The sequence below is a fragment of the Grus americana genome, chromosome 16 (genome assembly GCF_028858705.1).
Source record: "Grus americana isolate bGruAme1 chromosome 16, bGruAme1.mat, whole genome shotgun sequence".
NCBI lineage: Eukaryota > Metazoa > Chordata > Aves > Gruiformes > Gruidae > Grus > Grus americana.
The window spans coordinates 10,904,105-10,929,501 of NC_072867.1; the positions used below are offsets into that span (position 1 = coordinate 10,904,105).

At 51.8% G+C, this 25,397-nt stretch overlaps 1 protein-coding gene across 1 annotated transcript in view; it reads right to left on the minus strand.

Moving 5' to 3' along the window:
• Positions 1–19,566, minus strand: part of MMP17 (matrix metallopeptidase 17) — a 68,891-nt gene extending 49,325 nt beyond the window's left edge. The window contains exon 1 of the mRNA XM_054844898.1: positions 19,016–19,566. Coding sequence (XP_054700873.1) covers positions 19,016–19,144 — 129 coding nt within the window. The 5' untranslated portion in view covers positions 19,145–19,566. The remainder of the gene's footprint in view (positions 1–19,015) is intronic.
• Between the last annotated feature and the right edge of the window lie 5,831 nt (positions 19,567–25,397).

Here is a 25,397-nt window from a genome sequence, read left to right on the forward strand (position 1 = left end):
GGATCCAGATCCAGCAGCAGGGTCGCCACTGGTCCTGCGTACGAGTGTATCCTGAGGACCCTCACCCTGCTGTTCCAAGTTCATTCTCACCCTGCAACTCAAAATTTATCCTTTCCTTGTTCGAAACTAAACAAATCTTCCAGAAAGAAGGAAACAAAAAAGAAAAAAAAGAACATCTTCTAAAGCACTTCCCAGTCTGATGTGCAAAAGCCAATTACCCAAACCAGAGGTGAATCAATGGAAAAGGCTCTTGGATGTTGGGAAAGGCAGCAGCTGGCCTTTCCCAGGGCTGTGCACAGCCCGGATCGATGCCGCTTTGCAGCTTGCGTCCGCTCTCCATGTTTCTATTTGTTCCAGTGATGGGTTGCCAAGGTGTCAAAGTCAAATCATTTGAATTTCTTGCTGAGTGAAAGACACTCAAGGTTCAAAATTACACCTTGACCCAGTTGGGTCATTTTGCAGCAATTATCACCAATTTCTGTGGTGGAAGATTGTAAGAGATCAGAGGAGAAGAAAAAAAATCGCTTGTCCTTTCTTCACCTTGCATACAAATGAAAAACAAATGTGATCTTCTTGCTCTTGACATAACCATGCTTTAAGGAGCTTCACAAACATCTATTTTCTCATTCGAGCTCACACAGAAGACATATTATCTCTTTTAAATGTACCTTCTCCTTAGCAGTATGCAGCCTATCCTCTATCTTTAACATTTTAAGAAGCCGCCAAGTGGTTATTTGCAAAACCGACGTTAGGAGACAGATATAATCTATTTTAAACCTCAGCAAAATTGGCCAATTTCATGAGTTTTTTAACATAGGACTGAATTAATCAAGTCACACAGATTATGAAATGTGAAACGCAGCCCCCTCAGCTCTCCACCCGCACGGGAGCGATTTGGAAAAAGCCCAGCCATCTCACGGCACAGCGAGGAAAGAAAAATATAATAATAATGAGAATGGTTTCCAACGCACACCGGCATCCTGAGCAAGGATGCTGTCCCTAGCAGAGCATCTCTGTCTTGCAAGGCTTCCAACATGACTCGCCTTTTCAGCATCGCCGTGCTGCGCTCCTTCGGTGGCAAAGCCCAGGGAACTCGGGAGCGACGCCTTGGGGCTCTGCACCCACCCAGCGCTGCCTCTGCTGCAGCAGGAGCAGCTCCAGCCCTTCCTCCCCTCTGTCCGGATGCTTTGGCTACCTCCTGCCTTTCCCTGCTGCCCTCTGCACGGGTACTCCCCTCTCCAGGGAAGGAGCCCCTGCGCTGGCTGGAAGCAGGCTCACCCTTTCACAGGGAAATAAATCCAGGAAAAGGCATTTCCTCCAACATTAAAATTCCAGACTCCTCTGTCTACTTGATCTCATTTGCGAGGTCTTGCTATTCAGTCGCTTGGAGACTTTTGTTTATTGCCTTGTTTTTCTTTTGTCTTAAATGGTTGAAGTTAGAGTTTTAACTGAGAACGAAGCCAAAAATATCAATTCCCAGGCAAAGCTGGCTGGAGCTGGCCGTGGTTTCCATCTTTTGCTAAAGGCACGTCTGACACAAAGCACGGTGCCCCGTGCAGGGACCGGTGGACATGGCATCGCACTCCGAATGCTCCTTCAGTCGGGTTGCTGGCTCGGGCCGGGGGACATCAGCGGAGCAAAGCCGTGTCGTGCTGGTGGTGTTAGTGAGGGAGTTGCTGGCTGGATCTGGATTTTTACATCTGCAAATTTCTTCAGCTGCCACCCTCCATCAGGCTCCGTGTATGGGCAGATGGGCAGGAGCGTGCTGGGGATGGTCACCAGGAGTGCTCGGAAAGCTAATACTCCTTCTCTGTGCCACCGTGCAGCAGCTCTGGGTGCTTTACTCAAAGCTGAGGTTTTGCTTGGAACGGGGCACCCACGCCAGGCAGCTGAGGCCCGGGCTCACGCCGGCAAAACTCCAGTGGTGCCGGCTCCCCCCTGGGCACTTCAGCTGCTCCCGGGAGCCGCAGCAGGTCCCAGCCCCGGCTCATCCCCCAGGCACAGGGGACTTTGATTTCCCGGTGCCGACCTGCCCGGGCTGCTGGCTCGCTGCCTGTCCTCCTGCCCTACCATCGGCAGCGGGCAAAAATTTCCTGCACATGCCCTGTCCCACAGGGTGCAGGCACAGCGTGGCGGGCAGCAGCAGCTCCTCAAAGCCAGGCTGCTATTTTGTAAATTATTCAGCACCGCAGCAGCTGCGGCGAGCAGAGGAAGCACGGGCAGGAGCAGGAGCAGGAGCATGGCCTCCTGGCAGCACAGAGAGGGCTTGGACAACAGCAGCATCACCTATGGGATCTGCCGGATCTATCACCCAGGATGTTGGACCCATGCAGCGACTCGGAAAATAGGGTGGGAGTTCCCAGCGATGGTAGGAGGGCAGCAAGGGGAGCCGGGCGCGCATCAAGGGGGGTTTCCTCTCAATGCCCTGCCATCCCCTGGGCTCTTCTCCAACACAGTGGGTTGATTTTGAGGGCGCAGGCAGCGGCATCACTCCCACAGCCTCCTTCTCTCAGCTGCCTGCGCTCAGAGGGGATTTTAAACAGCACCAAGCACGGTGTGCACGGAGCTGGATTCAGTCCTCCCTCGCCCCCGGCTCCCCGGGACAGGCAGCACCTCCCAGGCGCCGGCTGCCGTGCAAAGCCAGGGAAGGCAGGATGCAGCTTGAATGCAAACATGCTGGGGAGGAGAAGACAAATGGCTCCGGGGGAAATACGATGACCTCCCCGGCAGTGTCAGGAAACATTTGTCAAATGGCAGAAGTCATTAGCTGTTTCGCCGCTCACCTATCGGGAACGTCACATCGCTGGTGACGGCTGGTTAATGCAGACCTGACAAGGCTTTTGCTGCCAGAGCCGCGGTCGGCTCCCTGCTTCGGGTGGCAAAAGCCAGGTTTGCCCAGTGCAGGCTTGGCCGCTGGTCCAGGCACCCCGGCTCTGCCCCTGCCTTGCTGATGGGCACAGCAAACTGAGCCATGCCGGGAAAACCTGCCTGGCTTCTGGCATCCCTTTTGAAGGAACCAACAGTGCTCATTTTTCTATAAAATCAGAAGATTTCAAAGCCTTTTGCTAAAGGTGGAAGACTACTGCAAGCCTATCCCAACAGGTGGGAAGCCAACGACTTGAGCAGGTAAAGGACTTTCTTAAAATCCACGACAGGTTGATGCAAACCCCATCAAACGCTATGACCCATCCTTTTGGATGGCTTTAGGGAGCGTTACGCTGGACTGTACTGAGCCATGGATAGACCCCAGACACAAGCATCCTCCGGGGAAAACCACTTGCCTTCTACACAGAGGAGGGCAGGAGCAAGCCACCAGTCACCAGCCTTAAGTTTGAAGGAAAGAAACCAGATTTAGTTTGTGCAGGGGTGAATTTTTGCCTACCAGCAAACCTGCCCCGCTGCCGAGATCCAGCAGCGCGGAGCTGCCGGCTGCCTTGCTGCGTGGGCACTGCTGGGCCAGCCCACGGAACTTGGTTTTACGAGGGTGAAGGTATGCTCAGCAAAAATGAAAACTGAGAAGCCATCAGGTGAAAGCCACACTTCTCCCTTCACAAGCACAGAGGTGGGATGGGGATATATGAGAGCTGATACTGGGACACGCAGGTGGATTTATACAAATACTTAAATAAGAGCATACACTCAGGCACGTAACATAATTTAATACATTGCAAATAACATCCTACTGTAACTCAACCACGATAGCAGTTATTTTCCACTGCTGCCATGAGACCAGTAGCCTCCTGAGCTCCTGAGTTAGCCTCTCCGGCAGCAGGACGATGACCAGGCAGAGTGCCGGAGCCTGGCCCACGCTGCGGCCGAGCGCTCTCACAAGAGGCTTTTGCTCTGCAATTGCCTTCGAATAAGGGGAAAGGAATTAAATTAAGTGCACCCATCACCTGGCAATGAAATGAAATGTTACTATCAAAAGTCCTTTTGGGGAAGTCAGTGAGGCCTCCTCTTCTCTCTTAGGAAAAATGGCAGATATCTGGACCAGCCAAAAAAGGTAGAGTGAGAGATGAAGGAGGTTAACCCAAACCCAGGCGTGATCAAGGGATGCTGAGATACAAAATGAATGAGCAAACTTGTGCATTGGGCCACCCCACCAAGGTGAGCTTTGAATTTAGCATGACTGCATTTAGCCGCGTTCAGGGTAAGATGCATTTTCTGCAGTGCATCTGAACCGTGAAGGGGAGGTGGTACCCCGAGATGGGGGACTGGAGGGGCTCAGCAGCGTCAGGCCCCTGCTGAACCTCCTCCTCCGGTGTCCACCACCTCAGCAGCACATCAGACCTATGGATACATTTGCAGTACACACATCCCTCATCCATCTCAGGCCCAAACTCGTCTTTCTACCTAAAACAGCAACGTGCACCTGGAAGCCCAAAACCCACAGCACTGGGAGTCTCAGCCCCACGATGTGGATAAGGGCAGTGAAAATGAGCAAGAGGCCAATTCCACAAAAGCCGCTGCCACCCCTTCAGCAAAGACGCCACTTATCTGTGATGGTACCTGCAGCAAAGGAATAAAGAACTGCGATGAAGTGAAGGTGTGATTTCTTTTAGTGCACCCTGAGCCTCCTTCTGCAGTTAAGACATCAACATAGGTGTGCGTTGGTTGAGTCACCAAACCAACTTGTGCAGGTTTGCCTTCCTGGAGGAACCTCTCCTGAGAAAGCAGCTTTAGGAAGGGAGTAGAAAGGGCTGCAAAACACAAGAATGAGCAAAGCCACACGGCGTTGCCTCTGCAGCCGGGCGTTGCTGTCAGCCGCCTTGATGGAGCGCTGCTTTCACACAGCGACCCTTCTCCCAAACAACATTTTCTCTGAAATAGAGCTGCATGTTAAAAGTCACTATATAAAAAATATTTAGACCTTGCCTGATCATAACACACTTTCCCCTGAGTGCCAAGGAAACTCTCAGCCTGGCTTTCTTGCTCTTGAATCCACAGCAGGGCAGGTTCCTGCAAAGCCTCCCTGCGCCCCCCGAACCCAGGCAGGGGCGCAGCACTCCACCCCTGCCTAAAATGCTTGCACTGCTTTCAGCTGTGTCTGGTTTTCTTGTCCTGGACTCCAATGGTGTGGGGTTTTGGGGCGCCCAGCCCTTCGCTGGCACACACGAGCAGTGATGCCCTGGGATGCCACAGGCATGGGTCACTGGCATCACAAGCACAGCGCACCGAAATAAAGAGTTAACATTAAGAGTTAAATTCAAAACACGAGGAAACTGCACTAGCACAAGGCTGGCAATAGGAAAAGGCTGTCAGAGATGTGAGGGCCAGGACTGAGCCCCCTGGGTGCTGTTTCGGTAGGGCGGGAGGAGAAACAGGATGACCAGGAGACCCTGAGCAGGTGGGAAGGGTGCTCCAGCCATCACCCCACCAGACCACGGCTGTTTTCGGTCCTCTGCATCCTGCCCAGAGCTGTTCCTTTGGGCACTGTCCCTTTTTCCCCTTTGATGGGAAAGCCCTGCAAGAGCCTCTTGGCCGCGGCACGTCGGTGCACGCCGCGCTGGCTGCCGCACGGTCTCTCTCCTTCCCCCTCCCCAGCACAGGGCTGGCAGGGCTCCAGGGAAATTAAGCAGGCGATTTCTAAAGCCGAGAGAAAAGCAGCCATCTGGGCCCTAACAGACAGGTCGTTTAATGAACAAAGGGAATTTTCTAGAGAAGCTGGAGAAATGCAACAGTCTGAATAAAAGAAGCGGTAACCCCTCCGATCCATCCAGACGCTGCCATAAGAGAGAAGCTTTCAGGGAGCGCTGAATACCGGGGTAACACCCCGTCCTGTCTAATTAAAGGATGAAGCAGGAGATGGGCTGACGTGGTGGGAAGCAGGAAGGAGCAGGGTGGGCTGGGGGTGAAGTTCAAGTGTTTTTGTGCCACAGAGAGCCGGGCAGCCGCCCATGACGGCAGAAGCAGCCCCCTCTGCCTTAGGCACCTACTTCTGCACCTTTGGGAATGAGATTTACGTCACTAAGTCCCCTAGGAGACTTTATGCATCCTCATCTCAACTCCCAGCATGTTCCCCTGCAGAAAGCACGATTACTACTCGTGTGACGGACAGAAAACCCAGGCGACTTTCCCAGGTCACAGCTCCAAAGTTCAGGGTACAAACCTGGTACCCTTGCCCTCACCTTGCACACTCACCACCGGCTACGGACACCTCCTCTCCCTCGTAGGAAAACCATCATCTCTCATCATTCAGTTGTTGAGTACTTTCCCACCCTGTCGCTTTGTGCTCTGCCACATTTCATAATCTTGTTTTGCAAGCTCACAGGCAGCGCATCCCCTTCTCCTGAGGCTGGCGAGCAGGTCTCTTTTGAAGCTCTTCCAGGTTATTGAACTACTATGTTAATGCAGCTTGTTTCCCATCAGTTGAGGGCAGAGTGCCTGGGACGTCATTTATTTTCCATGTTTATTTATGTCAGGAGAGTCCTTAAAGTATTTGTTCGCAGCTGCTTCGGTCGCTGCTCTTGCCGAGGTTACCTCCCGCTCCGCTGCGTGCCAGCAAGTCAGGCCCAGGGAGGCTGGAGTCCACCAGCTTCCATCAGCTGTTTTGATGCCGTGGAAACAACTAATTTCCTTTATCTTTCTTAATGAGGAGCAGAATTGCCCTTTTTTTCTGGCTGATATACCCTTATGCCCCTTGAAGATAAGGCTAACTGGGAACTGGCAGTGATCCCTCAGTCTGACACCCCTGTTTCTGTGCAGTCCCCAAAGTTCTGGTCACCTCCTTTGCAGACGGCTTGAGCACGTCCCGTCTGGACTTTGATGATACGATCACAGCAGAAAGCAAGGTTGCTCCCATGGTGTGCAGGACCCCCCCCTGGAATGAGCTGCTCCTCCTCCAGAATGACATGGATGGAGACCTGTAAGCCCTTGAAAAATGGAGGTACTGGGACTATCTCAACATAGCAATTCCCTCTGCCCCTCTCATGGTTGTGGAGGAAACAAGTGAGTGTGTATTTTACTCCACCTGCCACTACCTTCATTATTATTTCTTAAGGCTCATTCATGGCTGCAGGTGGTCACTTTCCCCCCCCCAGCTATAAACAATAAATGGCCAATTTGCAAATGGAGGTGACCTCCTCTGCACCAGCCCCTGCTCAGGGCTCACACTTGCCCTGGTTCATCACCCACGGACAACGGCCAGACCCTGCACCCTTCCCCAGGTGGTCCAAGCCGGCACATCGCCCTGCTCCCAGCTGCTACCCACCAACTTCCAGCTCTTTGGAGCATCCTGAGGTGATGTGCTGGGACCTGGCTGCCAATTAGTTTTCTCTTTAGGGTTCAAGGCTACCCCAGCGGAGGAGAGCGTGCCACATTGATTTCCTCCATTGTCCTCGCAACCGCCTGGGCGAAGAAACATTTGTTATTTTGTGACAGATCCCTGTGGAGGCTGCTCAAGCATCCTACCCACTCGCACAGCGGAGCTGGCAATTTTTCCAGAAACTCTGCTTTACAGGGTTTTGCAATGTTAATTAAATTTCTGCAGTTGTATCTCTTGGCTCTGAGTAAGATCCAAGCCTCTCTGAGCACGTGAGGAAGGGCTCGGCTCCTCGTTCAGCTCCTCATGCCCATTCAAACCTGGCTCTGAACAAGTCTGGCTCCCAAGACTGAATTCCCTGTATGCAACATCAGAAATACAATATTGTGCCTCACCAAAAGGAAATGAATTCGGGACTGTCAGGGTTCAGACATGGTATGGGTCTAGATAACCTAGAGGCTGAGAGATGATCCCAGAGCTACAAAGAGCAGAAGTCCTTGCCCAGAGAACCAATTCCTCTAAATAGACGAGCAAAAAGGACTATCTGTGATTGCACAGACAGGCAGGATGCAGGAGGGACAGCGAGTCACTCCAAGGACTCCGGATGAATTTGACACAAAGCTCCTGCAACTCTGACTCCCTTTCGCCTCCAACGCCACACTGCCCCTGCCTCGGGCTGGCACTGATGACCTCTGCCAAGATGGCTGGGCTTTTATGGACACTGCTTTCCAGGAAAGCATGGAAGGAAGAGGAGCTGCCAAGCGCCTGGGAAATGCAAGAGGATGCAATGGTTTTAATAGTTAAAATTCTTTAGAAATTTAAAACAGAGGCTGTTTTTTCAGGAAGAGGATATTAATAAATGAGATAGGAGGGAAATGCAGAGACGATAAGGAGAACTTACAAAGATGATCAGAGGGCTGGAGCACCTCTCCTATGAAGACAGGCTGAGAGAGTTGGGGTTGTTCAGCCTGGAGGAGAGAAGGCTCCAGGGAGACCTTATAGCACCTTCCAGTACCCAAAGGGGCTACAGGAAAGCTGGAGAGGGGCTGTTTACAAGGGCATGGAGTGACAGGACAAGGGGGAATGGCCTTAAGCTGAAGCAGGGGAGATTTAGATTAGATATTAGGAAGAATTTTTTTACAATGAGGGCAGTAAGGCACTGGCACAGGTTGCCCAGAGAAGTTGTGGATGCCCCATCCCTGGCAGTGTTCAAGGCCAGGTTGGATGGGGCTTTGGGCAACCTGGTCTAGTGGAGGGTGTCCCTGACCATGGCAGGGGGTTGGAACTAGATGGGCTTTGAGGTCCCTTTCGACCCAAACCATTCTATCACTCTATGAACTTTAGCTCAGGGAAGCTGTGGGACTGGGGCTTACCAAGCAGCAGCCCCTGAGCTATTCTCACGGTGGAGGTGGGAGACGGGCACGTAGTTCACCAGGGTCCCGCAGGGCTGGGAAACCAGAACAGAGGATGGAAGACAAACCAAAGGTGTCAGGCTGGCACTTCCTACACAGCATATCGTGATTTCTGCCAGCTATTAAAAAGGGGCCTGGAAGCGAGGCAGTTGGTGGGGTCAGAAGATGCTTGGCACCAGCAGGCTTGCTCCAAGGCAGCTATTAATCATCACCCTTTGCGGCTGGAGCTGCCTGAGTGCAACGGAGGGGTGGTGCTGGGCTGCGAAGGCGAGAGCCAGCACATTCGCACTGCGGTCCCGTGGGCACGTTCACCCACTCACATTTTCAGGAGGTGGCCAAAGTGGTATAACACTTTCCTGAGGAGAGTGGCAGAGCCGCCGCAGACAGGCAATGGTGGGTCTGTGCCTGCGCTGCGGCTACGGGAAATAATCAGTGGGCTCAGCACCGTGGTAGTCTATTTCAAGAAGAAAGTCAAAGTTTGTGCAGCTGTTGATAAAGGTATTTGCTATGAGGTAAAAGGCAATTACTGCAGAATAAGAGCAAGGAGGCACAGAAGGCACTTCGCAAACTTTATCCGCTTAAGGCACAGACTACTGTCACCACGCAGTGATTTACTGACCAAGGGTCTGCACCAAGGGGCAGGATTTGAATGCTGGGAGCCTCTGCCTCCCAGGCTAAGTTAATACCATTTCCTTCCCTCTCTATTAATAACAGCAACCAAAAAGGCACTCGGGCAGCCGTCCGGAAGGCTGGGCACAGCACAGGCCCGGGGGGACAGCCCAGCACCCCACCCTGCTCCCACGGGTGCATTTCCAACCTCGGCACCAAGCCCAGCACCAACATATTTTCTCGGATATTTTCCCAGTTTCCACAAGAGGGCAGCGGTACGACACCGACGGGGACGCACCGGTGTCCCCGAGCAGCGCCCGCCCGGCCCCGGGGCTGCGCGGCCCCTTCCCACCACGGCCGGCCCCGCCGCGGCTGGAGCCGGGGCACGCCGGAGGCTCAGCGACGGGATGCCGTCCTGGGGTTTTGTCTGCAGAAGAAAAGCGGTTGATGTACATCTCCCAGAGGAGTTCCCCGCAAAGGCTGGAAGCGGGGACATCTCAGTTCTGGAGCCCTGGCTCACCAAGACATTTGCTATTGCAGAAAGAAACCCCTTTTGCTCAGAAAGGCGACTGTCTAGAGCAGCTCTGCTAATGCTGAGGGGCTGCAGGAGGGGACCGGGCTTTCCCTGGTGGGGGCAGAGGAGTCCCACCAGGCTGGGTGGACAGGCACCCACCATCACCCATCTCTCTTCCAACCTCTGCAATCCCAGCACGCAGCCCAGGCGGGGAGCATGAACCCACAGAGCCCAAGGTGTTATTTGAAGTTGAATTTGCAGAGAGCAAAGAGAAGGGTAGAAGAGCTGCTGCTCTGGGGAAACAGATTCATCCGCAGGGCACTGTTGGGCTCCTGGCAAACCCTGACGCAGGGAAAGACCTAGCTGGAAAGAGAGAGACCAGTGAAAGCAAACCCCCCGCCCAGTAACAGAAGTGTGGATGAAAAGAGCTGGCCCGGCTCAGCAGATGGGCTTTGCAGAGCAGGCCCATGGGACACACACCTACCCCAACCCAGAGGTGAGACCTGTAAGTGTTCAGAAGGCAGAAGTCACTCCAGGGCATCATCTGGGAGACCTGCATCCTGCAGCTGCATCCAGTTCCCATTGGTACCCAATGCCCCTGGCTCCCAGCAGTGTCACGAGCGGTGACAGGACTCAGTGCTGCCAGAACCCTTCCGAGGTACAGCCTAACCACACGCAAACAACTGCCACATAGCAGCATTTATATTCATACTGCAACTCTGAGCAAATACATCAAGCACTTCTTCCTCCACCATGCAACCCTCTGCGCTGCCGCGGTTTGATGGGGAACAAAGCAGCTCTTAAGAGCTGAAATACATAATGCTGCCAAGCACTGACCCAGCAACCACCTCTCACGAGGAGCCCCTTGAGCTGTACCCCAGGGAGCTGCAGTGATGGTCAAAGGAGGAGACGTTATGAAAGCCACCCCACTCCAGGCTGGACTGGATACCCTTCACGAAGGGAAGCCTTCGACTATTAGAGACCTGGTGCTCAGAGCTCAGGTTACCTTTCAGCAAACGATGCGGTTGCTTCATCAACAACTACATCTCATCTCTCAGAGCCTGGTGGATGAGGCACCTGGTGCCCTGGTTTTTAGGTATAGAAAGAGCATTTCAGTATCTTCTTGGGGGAGTTTTTTAACCCAGGTGAACTTGTAGAAGACTACTCGAATCACCATTGCCCTGTTCACCACCCACATGGGACCCTGGAGCATGACAGCTGATTTCCTCTAGATTATCTTGATCTTGCTGGACACCGAGTGTGTGCATACCAAAGTACGAGGTGTATTAGAAATGCCAAAACAGCAACAGATTGTCTGATGGGGTTGTCATTCTGTCATGAAATATGACATGCATCCAGCCCGGGAGGAAGAACTGGATTGCTGTACACTTCAGTGCCAGCTGAGGCCATGCAAGATTATTCCTCATTTCGGAGTCTCATTGATCAGACCTGGAAGATACATTTCTGCAGCATAAACAGAATGTGGCAAAAGTCCCAAACCACCTACCTCTCTTTAGCTGCGCCTTTATATAAAACACATTGCCATTTCACGAGCGTGTCTGTGAGGGATTTCCCTTTCGTGAACCCAATTTCCTCTCGCTTTTGAACAAAAATGCATCTCTGACATGAAGGATGCAAAGGTAGAGACAGCATGGCTTGGTACAGAGCAATGGGGAATTTGCCGAGCAGCAACAAAATGGAGAACAAACAAGAAAAATAAAAGCCAATTTAATGCAGAGAATTTATCAAAGGAGCAAAGATGCTTCTCGAGCAGCATCACTGACTGCCCTTCTGCTGGCGGATGTGCCAGAGGGAGACTATGAGCACGAAGAAGCAACAGCAATGACAAAGTAAACACAAGTAACAAGGTGGGAACAAGCCTACGGGCTGGTGGGAGCTCCCCATGCTCCCCACCACGTCCCTTGTCAAAGGTGCAGCCTCGGCCAAGCACCAGCTAGCACATAACTGACGTTGAGTGGATGTAATATCTCCAGAGGAGATCCCACATGGTCCGCTCAAGAAAAACAGGAGAGACTGCTTTGTTTCTCTGTCACTCAGTGATATATGAGACCTGACACCATTTCCCAAAGGCTGAATTCATCAGCTCCAAAGCTTACAGGTAATTAGATCTGGAGTCGTGGTGCGATTGCCTCTAGCAGTTATGGTATCTTTTTGGTCCTCATGCTTTCCTTGGGATCCCATAGCCAAACTTCCTAGGAGCTACAGTAGGGCAAAAGGAGCATTTTCTTGTGTTACACCCTTTACCCAAGCAGACCACCATGGTTTTTTTGGTTATAGGCCTTTGAGAAGGCACTATGCCCAGGGTGGCTGTGGAGGAGCCCAGTAGAGCCGCCCGGCAGCTCAGGGCGTGAGGGCTCACAGCTCCGACTTCGAAGGAAACATGAAAATCCATCTCCTGAGATGTACTTCAGCCACAATATCAGCAGTAGTACTTCTGCATGTGACAACATCTTACTGAGAAAAGAAAATCTTCATGAAGTGTTGACTGACACGTAGACAGTCAAAGCCAGCAAACAAGCAGTATAGCCTATAACTCGCAGTATTTTGTAAAGTCTACAGCTGCCAATCAAGTGCACGCTTCCTCAGATGAGCGGGCTCTCCTCTCAAAAGGGGTCCCATAGGAACCCCTTCCTCGCACACCAGTCTTTTCTATCTTTTTATCCCATTCAGGACTCCTCCAGGGTTCAGCTGCTCACTTGGCCCCAACATTGCTCTCAGATCTGCTTCCTCAGCCTCAAAAAAGCTTTGGACAGTGAAATCCCCAAAGTCTGGCAACAGCCTGTGAAGTTTCCTTTTGATCTCTCTGCCATCTTCAGCACGGGGCACTTGGTGGGAAGTGGAAAAATCCAGAGCCGGGTGGTTTGGGATGGACGCCCTGGGGAAGCTGTATGGGTGTTAAATGCCTCCACAGTGGTGCAGGACAGGCAACCTCCTCAAATCAAGACAGACCTGTGGATGAAGCAGTCCAGACCTTTTATCTCCTACTTGTATTGTGGACGAGAGAACCTTTTGTCCCGCATCCTTAAAGAAGGACACGTGTAGCAGGCTGCGTAGGACACACTTGAACTGCAGAGCAAACCCAGGACATATCGGCAGCGCCTAGGCTGTCGGGTGATCTTCAGCAGCTGGGAGCTGAACCACAGGAGATGCCAGCTGGGGTTTGTTAAATGACAAGATGATATAATCCAAACATGTCCATCACCTTCAAGCAAGGACCCTGTGACACAGGTAAAATTGCTTTTGTTCACCCAAAAGATCAATATTGTCAGGATGAAATAATATGTCAGCCAGTGTGAAGAACTCTGCCTGACCACTGACAGTCAACAGGCAGAAACTCCCTCTTGAAAAAATAATATATAAAAAAAATCCTGAATATACTGCCACTTTCCAAATCACTGTATTCGGACCCTTCTTGCCAGGAGCTGTAAATCATCTCCAGATTTCTTGGAAGAATGATTTTCTGTGTACATGGTTTATTCTGATGCAGGAAATTCCTCAGATTTAATCGGGTTCTTTTCTATTAAATCATCATGGCTAATCAAACTGCCAGAGTCCCACCTGAAGACCACACTCCTTGGTGAACATCAGCATTTACTCCGATGTCAGTCACGGCAGGACTTTCCTCCGAACAAACCGGTTTCTCATTATGCTCATCTAAAACTCTCCAGTCCTTCAGCAGCTTCTTCCCCTCGCCCCCGCACGTCTGCTTTGTTTTGTGCTGGATTTAACTTTGCATATGTGGTTTGGTGTGGGTTTTTTTAATATAACATCAAATCTCTTAATTCTCTGACCCAGAAATCAGAGACAATCCTCATAAAAATCTGGGACAAAGAAGACACACGCAGCTGCACGCGTGCAGCAGCAAGAGCTTCTGAAACTCCCAAATCTACCCATTTAAAGTGATTTTGATTAAAGAAAGCATTTTGAGAACTGTTGCTGTCAGATCTTGGGTTATTTTGAAAGCAAATCCTTGGCTTTCAAGTGCAGCTCTACTCCAAATGAGACACTTTAAAGAGCGACAACGCGGTGGCCCAGGTTTACCAGGTTTACCATCAGCCGGCCATTCGCACCCGAGATGCGAGGACTTTTCCCTCCCACGTTGTCACCTCCACGAGGCCAGCTAGGACCAGACCCCCACACAGGGTACACGTCTGCTCCCACACCACCCAGAAATAAAGGTTCCCTCAGCCGCAGTGTGACCTTTCCCTGAGCCACACAGCCCATTCCTGCAGCGCTTTTGCCAATGAGTAAATAATGAGAAATTAGTGCGCGGCCCCGGCGATGAGTCAGAGCGAGCCACCGCTGGCACTAATGAACCTGCGGGGACAGAGCAGGGTGTCGGAGACATCCAAGCCCTCTGGTTTTGTGACAACGTCACCCATGTCACCCCCGTGTCCTCAGCGGGGCTGCTGGTGAGTCACACCCGGACACCACACCGGGAGAGCCCTGTCCAATACCAGGGGATGGGAACACGCCGCAGTTCCCGTTGCCTCTTTGCAAGTTTAACTTAATGAGGGAGAATAACAAAATATCGCAGCTTGAGTCAGGTAGGTGGACGCAGGCAGCGACCTCCCTTGTGAGAATCCCGTGAGTTTTTAGGGGCAAACGGAGGGTACAGAGGTCCAGCTCCACCACACGCTGCCACCAGGGATGGCGGGGTCCTGCCACCCCACGCTTCTCTGCAGCGCCCACGGATGGAGAAGGAGGCCAAGGCGGGAGCTCACCCGCTCCATCCCCAGCACCAACCTTGGGCAAGTCCCCAGCGACAGCAGGCTTTCACACACCGCTCTGAACCCTTCCTGAGGGCAGAGGCTCATTAAAGCGGGTAATTTAGCTTAACTACCCTGGGTAATTCACACTGCTGGGCCCACAAAAGCAGCCAAGCCAGAAGGAAATTGCATTACTGTATCTGGAGGTCTGGGATGCTCAAATCTGAAAGGGAAGTAGCGGTTCAAACCAGCCAGGGCTTTAATACCAGATTAAATGCTTTCACAGGAGCCTATTTGAAAGCTTCCAGCCAGCCTTTTGTCAAGCCAATTTAGTTTGCATTGTACTTTGGCTTCAAGAGGTACCTTAAAATCTAACCAGCAGCACTTTATTTTATTTTTACATGGTAGCTTAACTTTCTTGGAGGGAATTCATGGACCTGGGATGGCCACTGCTCTGTACGGGGAGGCAATGAAGTGCTTTAATGGCAGAGGGGCCAAGCAAAGCTCCTCTCTCCAATGCCATTGGCCTGAATGCGTTATTGTTTAGGGAATCTATTGAGCATTTTGTCCTGAAAGGCTTGCCATTTTAGGAGGCTGAATGAACCTCCAACTGGGATTATCAATTTTTAATTTCCCCATTAGCAGAAACAGAAGGCTATGAGTCTGGTAGTTTCTCCGATAGAAGGAACAGCCTATTTCCGTACAAGGATTTTACTTCAAGAGGGCTAATTATCCCAAGCCTTGAACCAGGAGGTAAGCACAGAGACACCATACCCAACCCCAGGTGCTTAAATGCAGCAATTTAGGAGAGTTCCTGGCTGATCCCAGGGCAGGCGGGAGCAGGAGGGCAGCTGGACCGGCGTGTGCGGCTGCACACGGGCATCTGGCAGCAACAGCAGCAGGATGCTCCTACCCTACTGCAGGCAGGAAAAGCACCCCAGAAACAGCAAGAAGGAGCCCGTTCCCCAGGCGCAGGCCGGCTTCTGCTTTGAAATTTGGCACCTGGAAGATGCAGGGCACAGATTTGTAGGCAACTGCTGCTCCTCCTGCCCCTCCGCTCCCTGGTGTGGGGACACAGAGGAACCTCTGTCTGTCCCCTGGCCAACTGCAGCCAGCCGGGGGGGCACAGCTTCGCAGGGCTCTGTGCCACCCCTGCTCTCCCCACAAGCGCATCCTTGTCATTCAAATGAGAAGCTGCCACAAAGGCGAGGGCCCTGCCCTGAACAAAGAGCTGCTTGGGACTGCGGCGGAGGGGGACGCGGGTCCGTGGTCTCCACCGATGAATGCAAATGCCTCCATCCCCTGGGAGCAACTTCTCTGGGAACAACACAGACAGGCTTTGTGAGCGGGAGGCCGAGAGAGGCATCGCTCATACGCAAGCCCCCAGGAATGCCCAGCAAGCCCCAGCTGGAGAAACGCCTGGGGGGCACACACAGACCTTTCCTGTCACCCCTGACCATGCAGTCAAGAAAAAGCTGCTCACACTAGTCTTTTCTGCACCCACGCTCTTGTAACCAAACTAAAACTTTCCTGGCACTCCTGTCTCCCTTGGCCACTGACGCCAGAGCCCGTGTCCACAAGGGATGATCTTGGTGAAGCCACCACCGCCCCACCAACTCCTGTCCCACAATCCCAGTGCCAGGGCAAAGCATCTCCCTCAGGCCCAGCTTGCTGAGCTTTGGGCATCAGTCCCTGCCCAAGCCACAGCTTTTGCCCAGCGTCCCACCGCAGAGCTGCCGTACCTGCAGCCCAGCAGGCGGGAGCTACCTGTTTAACAGCCAGCTCCTTTACAAACCAGCGGGTCTCCAGGTCAAAACCTTCAGTGTAGAGACTGCACTGCGCCGGCTCTTCTGAAAAATAAAACTTGAAGGTAGACCTCCCTTCAGACCTGGTTCAAAGCCCAGTGAAGTGAGAGCTCTTATTACTCGGTTACTACTAACCTATATAAAGTTTTTGCTGCTCGCACCCCTGAGACGCTCAAGCCCAACAGCCATAAAAAGATGCGATTAGCGAATGCTGGGCACTGCGGTGGGGAGGGATGCGGGGGTTTACTGTAAAGGCAGCAGTGCAAAATGCAAAGTAGTAAATCTCAAAAGCAACGTACTAAAATTCAAGGGAAACACTCAAGTCAAGCTCCATTCCATCTGCTATTTTATGCTCTCTTTGTTAGAGCAGCTAATGGAAAACAATAAAAACATTAATAATCAAGCTAGATTTATAAACTGGGCAGGATATTCCACTAGTAATGAAATCTGGAGAATCATTCAATATTGTATTACTTTGGGCAGCACTCTAACAAGAACTGCCTTTGAATTATAGCCCTCTTTCGTTTTGCTGAACTTTAATTTGGCCCAGCATCACTGTTTCATTTAAAACAAACCTATGGCAGGACTGGAGCGGAGGACGCAGCTCGGAGGCGCAGTCCTGCTTGGCACTGAAAGCCTCCCGGCTGCAAGGAGGGGGGGGGATTTGGGATGTAAAAGCTCTGTTGACATTGTGCTCTATTTACTGCAGAGAATTGCTGGATATAATTTTCAAAGGTTAGCGGAGCTTTCTATTGCCATGGTTTCATGCTTCCTAGTTTTCAAATATTTGGTTGAAATGCATCACAGATCTTTAATTTCTTAGTTGCTTCATAAAGTGGATGTCAAATAATTTTTCTAAAAGCTCTCACTTCCCACACAGTGGTATTTTCCTGACAAACACCTCCGAAAATACCTGGCATTTTCTGCATCCTGCTGCTCATTAGAGGGCATAAGCGCAAACCTGCTTTACAATCAACCCCTTCGTAATCCCACCAGCCCCATCTCCAGCCAGAGAGATGTATTTGCCCCAGGAAGATATCACCGAGACACCGACCTGACATCATCTACTCTGTCCTCCCCAGCCTAAATAGCCTCTTAACCTGGGACTCTGTAATCCCCTTCTCCTGCAGTTCACTTCTGCACTGCTATCACCATCCCCAGCACATTTTGCTTTGTGAGACTGCCACAGCTCTTCAGCATGGTTTTGAGCTACTGCTCAAATCCAGTCCAGGGTAAAAAAAAAGGTACCTTAATGCCTGAAAGCTGTCAGTGATAACTAATAAGCCCCCTCGAGTATTAACATTTAACCCGTAAAAGCTGAGTGCAGCATGTACAGTAGCAAGGGTAAAAGCAGGTCAAAGACGAAGTTTGAGTCAAATTGATTGGGGCAGAATACACCAATTCATGTGCTGTTTGCATGAAATATTAATTCCAGCTTCAACATTTGATTATAGAGGAAAGCAAATGCACCATAACGATGCAGATGTGCCTTATTTCCCCCATATTTTCTATTCTGCTACAAACCGATGGGGAACGATATGCTTTGTCCTTCCCGGCAGGTGTTTGAGCAGGAGCCTGCGAGCCGGAGCACGCGCTTGGCGGCTGAGCCTCGGCGGCATCAGCATCAGCGTCCTGGCACACTGCTCCGTGCGAGCCCCGCTCGTTAGATAACCCTGCGTGCTGCAAATCCTCCCTCCCTCTCACCGGCACACAGGCGGCGTTTTGAAATTCACTGAAGTTCAGGGAATTTCTCCAAACTGGCGGGTCCAGCCCCAGGACTGCTCGTCCATGCCCAGCCACAGCCAGCTTTCCAACACCCAGTCGTGAGGCATCAGTAACAAGAAACTTTTCCTCCTCCACGAGAAAAGCCTCCATCTCTCCCCTCTCGGAGGAGATGGCGTGGAGCTGTACGGACCTGCTGGCACCGTGACCTGGCAGGGACATGACCTGAGCCCTTGCTGCCAGCTAAAACTTGTCATCTTCCTGCAAACAGAGCAGGTACCTGTGAGCAGAGAAGCAGGACCACAAGTACACCCATGCTCTGCACACCACTGCAATGAAGTGAAGCCTCTGCCTGCTGCTGGCACAGAGCAGACCCTAACGGATCCCTGAGCGCGTCCCAATCCCCAGGGATTGCTCAGACTCCAGACGTGCCATTTTACCCCGCTTGCTGGCTCCACCACAGGCTGAGAGCCCTTGAGAGAGGCCAGTCCTTTCTCAGCGCCTGGGAAACCACCATCCATGTGTGAACACCGGTGGGGCCATCACCCCGTGGATGCTGGGCTGGGGGAAAGTTGGGCCACCGCAACAGGGTGCAGGGGGGCACCGTACTGGGTGCGGAGTGTGCGTGCGATGGTTGCAAGGGGACACACCGTACACCGGGTGCAAGGGAGGGGGGACGCTGGCTTCAAAAGGGCTCCGTGCAGTGGGCATAGGGCGGGGAGGGGAAGATGGACCCTCCAGTGGGCGGGGGGCAACGGGAGACACCACGTAGAGGGTGCTGGGGGGGCACCAGGTGCACAGGGGCACCGCGCAGCGGGGAGCTCCGGGGGGCATTTCCAGCCGCCGGAGCTCGCCCAGCGTCGCGGGGGCCGGCGATACCCGGAGGCGGTGGGGGGGCCCAAACAGGCGGGTGCCGGGTGGGAGCAAAGAGGAGCGGGGGCGGGGGGTCGCGGGTAACTCACAACTCCCCGGGTGATGTCGTCCGCCGCGGGGGTCGGCGCCGCGGGCGCTTCTTGCCACGCCAGCCACAGGGCGACCACGAGGAGCATCTCCCGGCGGCGGGCGCGGTGCCGGGCTGCGGGGCTCAGCATCCCCCCGCGCCCCGCGCCTCCGACCGCCCGCCCCGGCAGGGCCCGGCCCCGCGCTGGGCTCCGCCGGGCCGCCGGGCTCCGCGCCGCATCCGCGCTCCCGCCCCGAGCTGCGGGCGCCGCCGGGGAGAGAGGCGGGCGGGGGGAGCTCCGCTCCGCCGGGGAGGTTCTTCTGCTCCGCTCCGCTCCGCGCCGCCGGGGAGGATCTTCTGCTCCGCTCCGCGCTGCCGGGGAGGCTCCGCCGCCGGGGCGGCTGCGGGGCGGCGGGTGCGCGGTCACATCGCCCCGCTCCCGCACCCCGCGGAGCGACAAAGTTGCTTCGGGCGCTGCCGCGGAGCAGAGCGCGGCTCGGCTGCGGCTGCTGCTGCTGCTGCCCGGGGCCGCCGCGGCTCCGTCGCTCCTGCCATGCACCCCTCTGCGCCCGGCCAGCGGCGGGGGAGGAGAGGGAGAGGAGGAGGAGGAGGAAGGGATGCTAATGAGGGAGGCGGTGTCAGGGCTCCGGCGGGGAGGGAGCGGCACAGCGCGGTCTGGCCGCGGCGCTGCGCAGCGCCGAGCACCGGCAGCGTTCTCCCCGCGTAGGGCAGCGCTGCGGCTGGCAGGAGAGGGCTCGGTCCCTGACGGCAGGTTGTGCCCCCTCTCGGCTTTGCATCTGCGTCTGGCTGAAATGCCTCAGGTTTCCAACATGCTTCTTTCCCAGCATCAAAATTTCTTTAAGTACCAGCCCCACCTCCGAGTTTTTTTAAGGTGCTGTGGAAAAGGATGGGTGGTTGGTGCATCTCCAACTGATATCCAGTCTCAGCGAGACAAATGTCTGGCTTGTCCCCATAAACAGCATAATGGGATCCTATGGCCTCTGCAGTGTGCCCTCCCATGAGAGCTGTGAATCTGCCACATGCTCTGACAGGCCAGATGGCAGGGGACACCCTGACATCTCCAGCTCCTGCTAGTTCAGGATGAAAATGTACTTCATACTTAGCATCTGTGTTCTCCGCTTTCTATTAGCACATTAATACACTCGACAGCTTTGAAATTATCTTTAATGTTGTTTTAAAACAGGAACTGTAAATGTACCCTTTTTTAAAAAAAAAAAAAAGGAAAGATAAATAAGAAATTGAAATAATGAAGAATTGGCAGAGATGAAAAATTGCTTCTAGATGCTGCTGGGGCAAAAATTGTAATGGACATTGATATGACACCTTCTGCGCAAATAGATTAATTCAGCAATGAACCATAGCTGCTTCTGGATATATTTAATATCAGACAGGACTAGAGCAAAGCAGTGGAGGAGAGAAGAAATCTTTGTCCAGAAGAAATTGGTTAAAGAGAATTGACAGGGAGACCTCGCTTCCTGTGGATGCGTTTGTGCTAGCCTGTGTCCCCATGAGCTGGGCTGAAATTACTTCTCCAGTGCCAGAGAAATTGGAGAGGAAACCCCTAGATTACAGGCTCAGAGCCTCACCAACTAGAGCTGCTACTGTAGCTCAAGAGCTTTGCTCCTCACTAAAGCAAAGTTCAACTTAAAAAGCCCAGCAAAGCCCAGCCTCTGGTTCCACAGGTGCAGGGAAGGGGGTTCCCAAAGGGCAGGAGCTCCCCACGCCCGGGTGCTGAGTGACAGCACTGGCAGCTCCCGCTCGCCAATTAATTTCACTTTGGAAAGATGCCCACAGCCGCCTTGCCACAGAGCCCCCATCTCCCAGGGGGTGGTTCCCCCTCTCTGTACATCCCTCTCCCCTTTGCAGGATTCACTCCTCCTTTGTGCATCTCCCGCTGCCCCCATCTCATCCTGTCCATCCCGCAGCTGCTGCTGCTCTCGGAGGAGATCTCCTTCCCGCCTCCAATAACTGTCACACCAGCCCTGATGGGATGAGGATTATTATTTGCTCTATTCCAGAATCCACCGCTCCGAGCAGAAAGCAGCAGCCACCCAACACCCCTCGACCTTTCCTGGGTTTTCCAGCAGAGAAGCGTTATCCTGGGCAGTTAGGGCAGCCTGACATTGCTTAGCAACATCACATGTAGTAATTTCCTGCTAAGCAGCTCCAGAATCTCTTCTTATTAGGAATCATTTCTCTTGGCAGTTGACACGACTGTGGGCAGATCAAAGCAATCCTTGGGAGGAAGGCAGAGGCAGCACAGCCACACAGGGCTGGAAGGAGCACACAGCAGTGACTCAAAATCCCAGAGTTTAGGACAAGCCCGCAGCCCTCAGGGTGAGCAGCTTCTGCCATGACGGACATCCCACAGCAGAAAGTGCCAGCACAAGTTCACCGACCTCAGTAAAGGCCACGAACTGGGTTTGGGGTTATGACTGACATACTCCAGCACTTGGGAGTACTTTCTAGAGGTTTTGGGCTCTCTTACAAGTGCTCAGCACAAACAAACTCTGTCCCTCTACATGGCACGGTGTGCCTGCTAGCCTGGTCCCCACGCCGGGCAGCCTGCAGCTCTAGCGCTCGATCCTACGCCCTATCCATGGAGCCACCTCTCCTGCTGCGGCTGCAACATCCCGTAGCAGCAAGGCTACCTCAGCTACCTTTCTCATGTTTCTGGAAGATGCTGCACACTCTACCCCAAACTTTAATCCCATTTTGCAGATGAGGGCAATGAAGGATAAAGGTTCATCGTGGGCAGCCTGTGAGCTGTTGGACCAAAAAGACAGGCTGAACTCACTCCAGCTAGAAGAGTTGTGCTTCAAGGGGTCAAGATTTGAGGGCACACGCTACCATTTTATCTTCACCTCCCAGGTCATCCTTTCTTACAGCAGCACATCAGGGACAAAATCTTCACGGTTTCCATTAGACTGGGTGTTTTAAGCAGATTGACAGCAGGGCAAATGGAAGATTCTGCTTCATGTCAAATATAGTTTAATCCTTTTTTTAATCCTTTAATTCTCTCCTGTGGCACTAAGTGTAAGAGCATACCTGTTTCTACCAAATCTAGAATATATTCAAACTTGCCTATTGCAAGAGAATACTTTTTCCACAGTTGTTTCTCACGTACATAGGTATTACTTACAGGCACAGTCTGTAATCGCAGAGTTTTGGGTGTTTGCAGAACGTTTCACCGCAGCAGACTGAACCCAAGCTCCATCCCCCCACTAAGGAGCACTGTACAGCAGTTCAGCTTCCCCCCAGCTCTCCTCTGCGCAGCCTCCTGCCTCCAGCACACCAGGAATAAGTTTCACCCTGACTGGGGTGGATTGTTTCTTGGTGAAGCAATGTGGAACAACAACAAAAAAAAATTAATGTCTTGTATGTATTCCTGGTAACAACCCTTGTGGGGGAGGACTGTAATGTTAAGATAGCTGCAGATATTATAACGAGAGCCAAGACTCACAAGCAGCACCGCCCAAATTGAGATTTTGGATCTCCTTTAGCACCAGCTGCTCCGTGACAGAACGGGACCCCAGGAGACAGGATTTTAACACTGAGCTCAGTTAGCAAGGGCTTGACGGACTCCCTGATTTTTTGGATGCAGGGTTGCTCACCTGCTCAGGGGAATTTGGAATCCCTGCCTGGTCAGGACAGTTTTGTCTGCATCTTTGAACGCCCAAGTGCTGCCTTGCTCCCGCCATGTGCAGCAAAAGGAGAGGTGTGCACGGGGATGAGGAGAGCACCCGTTGCTCTCCCCTGCAGACACAGGGCCCTGAGCACACAGCTTCAGGGGACAAAGTTTTAGCTGGCGGCAGCGAGACGGGCTGGGCAGCATCCTTGGTCCTGCTCAGTGAAGCACTCCAGCGCCTGGCTCAGGATCGCCGCTCGCATCCCAACTGCTTTGGTGTGGGCTCGAGTCCAGGGCCGTGATCCGTGCGCTTTCCTCTGACTGGGACTGGAACAGAGCCACGTGCGGGGTGGGAGTTGAATAGTTTTGCAGATCTGGCTGAGATTTTCAAAGAAAAGAAACAAACAATCCCCCCAAAAACCTCAGAGTTTCGAGGTGGCCAAATCCCCCTGAGTTTTCCAGCCTCTGACTTGTGCAGTTGCCGATACCTGTTGTGTTGCACCATCTGCCCAGGTATTAGTTACTGGCATCTGTGTTGTGACAGTACCTCAGAGCCAGTCTTGCACCGTAAGAACCTGCAGTGTCAATCATTATATATGTTGGATGAGCAGATGCTTTGTCCATACCCTAAAGCTATTCAAAGTAATTCCCAACATATTTATAAACATTTTTAGCAAACACTTATAAAAGACAAGATGGCAGATTTCTACATGTTAATCAAAAGCTATGTCACAAATTACAATACCAAAAAAGTCTGCAACCATGTCATGTACAAACAGCAGGGAGAGATTCTTTAACAGTTTAATTTTGTTACATGAGACTTCCTCCTCCAACAAAACACTGTTTGATCATCAAGGCCCAAAGAATTCTCAGGAAGATCTGAGCCCTCAGACTGTTGTAGGATATATATTCACCTTTAAGCACACGAGTAATCATGCTGACATCGCTCTAACCAAATGAACGTAGTAAAAGTACATTTCTGCCTGGGAAGGCGGAAGCTGTGCGCAACGTAACGAGGCAGATCGTATGGATGCCATCAGCTCCTTACAGCTACAGAGAGCAGAGTTAGGCCATATGAAGAACCTAGTTAGAACAAACTGAACTGTGAATATTTTTTCTCTTTCCTTTTCAGTCAATAAAAAGCCCACCCTGATGGCACAGCTTTAACTCCACACTCGTGTCGTAAGAACAATCCGGGGGTAGATAGAGTTTTCATGCCATCCATTACACAGGTGAGTTGCTGAATAGAATTTATTTAGGGAAGGAACAGTGTGATGATTTTAATTCCGTTAAGTGTAGCTTCCAAAATGCATTCTTTATGCTTCATTTGTTGCAAATGAATGACTCAGTTAAAACAGCATTTCAACATATTTTAGCCAAAATATTTTCTTTGCCCAACAACGAAATACAGAGAACTACAATCATCTGTAAGCAAGAACAAGCGAATTGACAGACACAGCAGATAGCTGTTTATTATGATACCTATAGTCTTTTTTAGCACAGAACTTTTATGCAAAACAAGAAATGCTAGTAAAGCTGATTTGCAAGTTCGCATTTCCCTGATCTGCCTGGTATTGTCAGTGTTTGGAAAAAACCTGTAAACAAGTGCACTATATTTGTTTTCTTTCTGCATGCAATTCAACCAAAATGCACGTACTTAAAATATTTTCACCTTGGTGCACCAAGATGGTGAGTATGAATTTAAAATGTCATTATCTCCTAACTATATATGCTATGTGCAAGATGAAGATTTTTCCTCTCGGTGTCTTTAGTATAATTAGCATGTATGACAACATTCAGACGATTTAATTTCCCAATTACACAGCTACACCAAAAATATCCTTTGCATTAAATATGCAGAAATTCTTATCAGTAGATATTCTACAACTTCTTCTGCCCTGTTATATCACTGCAGATGCTCATGTTTTGGCAAGTTGAAAAATGATAATTTTCTGCCCTATCAACCAGGGAGACAGAAATTGCAGCGCCGCGGCGGAGCGGGGGGCCTGGGCTGATGCGGTGCCCCCCCTTCTCTGGGAGCAGCCACTCCGATGGCACACGCGGCGTTCCCAAGGGGCAACCACGTAGCACGGGCTTCTTGCTGAGCCCAAGTGGTGAATCAGTTTATGCTGTGAAGTGTGAGAATGAGGACATTTGTGATATTATCCTGCTGTTCTCCTAGAAGCTTTGCTAGCCATGGGAAAATCAGTTACTGGAATCTAATTTGCTTGCTTGTAATTAATATCACCCAGAAGCTACTTATTTGCTTGCCTACTTTTAGGACTGATGGGTGACCAGTGATAACAAAATAAAATTATTTTTCCAAGACCGGTATTAGACATATAGTTGCATACGTGTTAAGTACTACTCATGGGAAATTTGGGAATTTTTCTTTTCCATAAGTAAAAATGGAGCAGAATGGGGCATTCACAGATGGCTTGAGAGTATACAGCTTTTTTTCTTCCTTGTTCTTCGACTGAAAAACCAACCTAGTGACATTTCTTCACTAGCTTATATGAAAGGAGGGAAGCCAAAGTTAGGAGGAGTGAGGAAACCAGTATTTTCCCGCAGGCCAGGGCTCTGGAGCGGAGGGATGCTGCAGAGATGCTTGCAGTGCTCTTGGCCACAGGAGCCTTGTTCTCTGCATAATCGCACACTGGCACGAAGATCTCCAGCATCTCATGGACATCCATCTGTCAGCTCCAGCTCATCAGGCCAAGGCAGCACTAACCATCTCCCCTCGGAGCTCATCCCT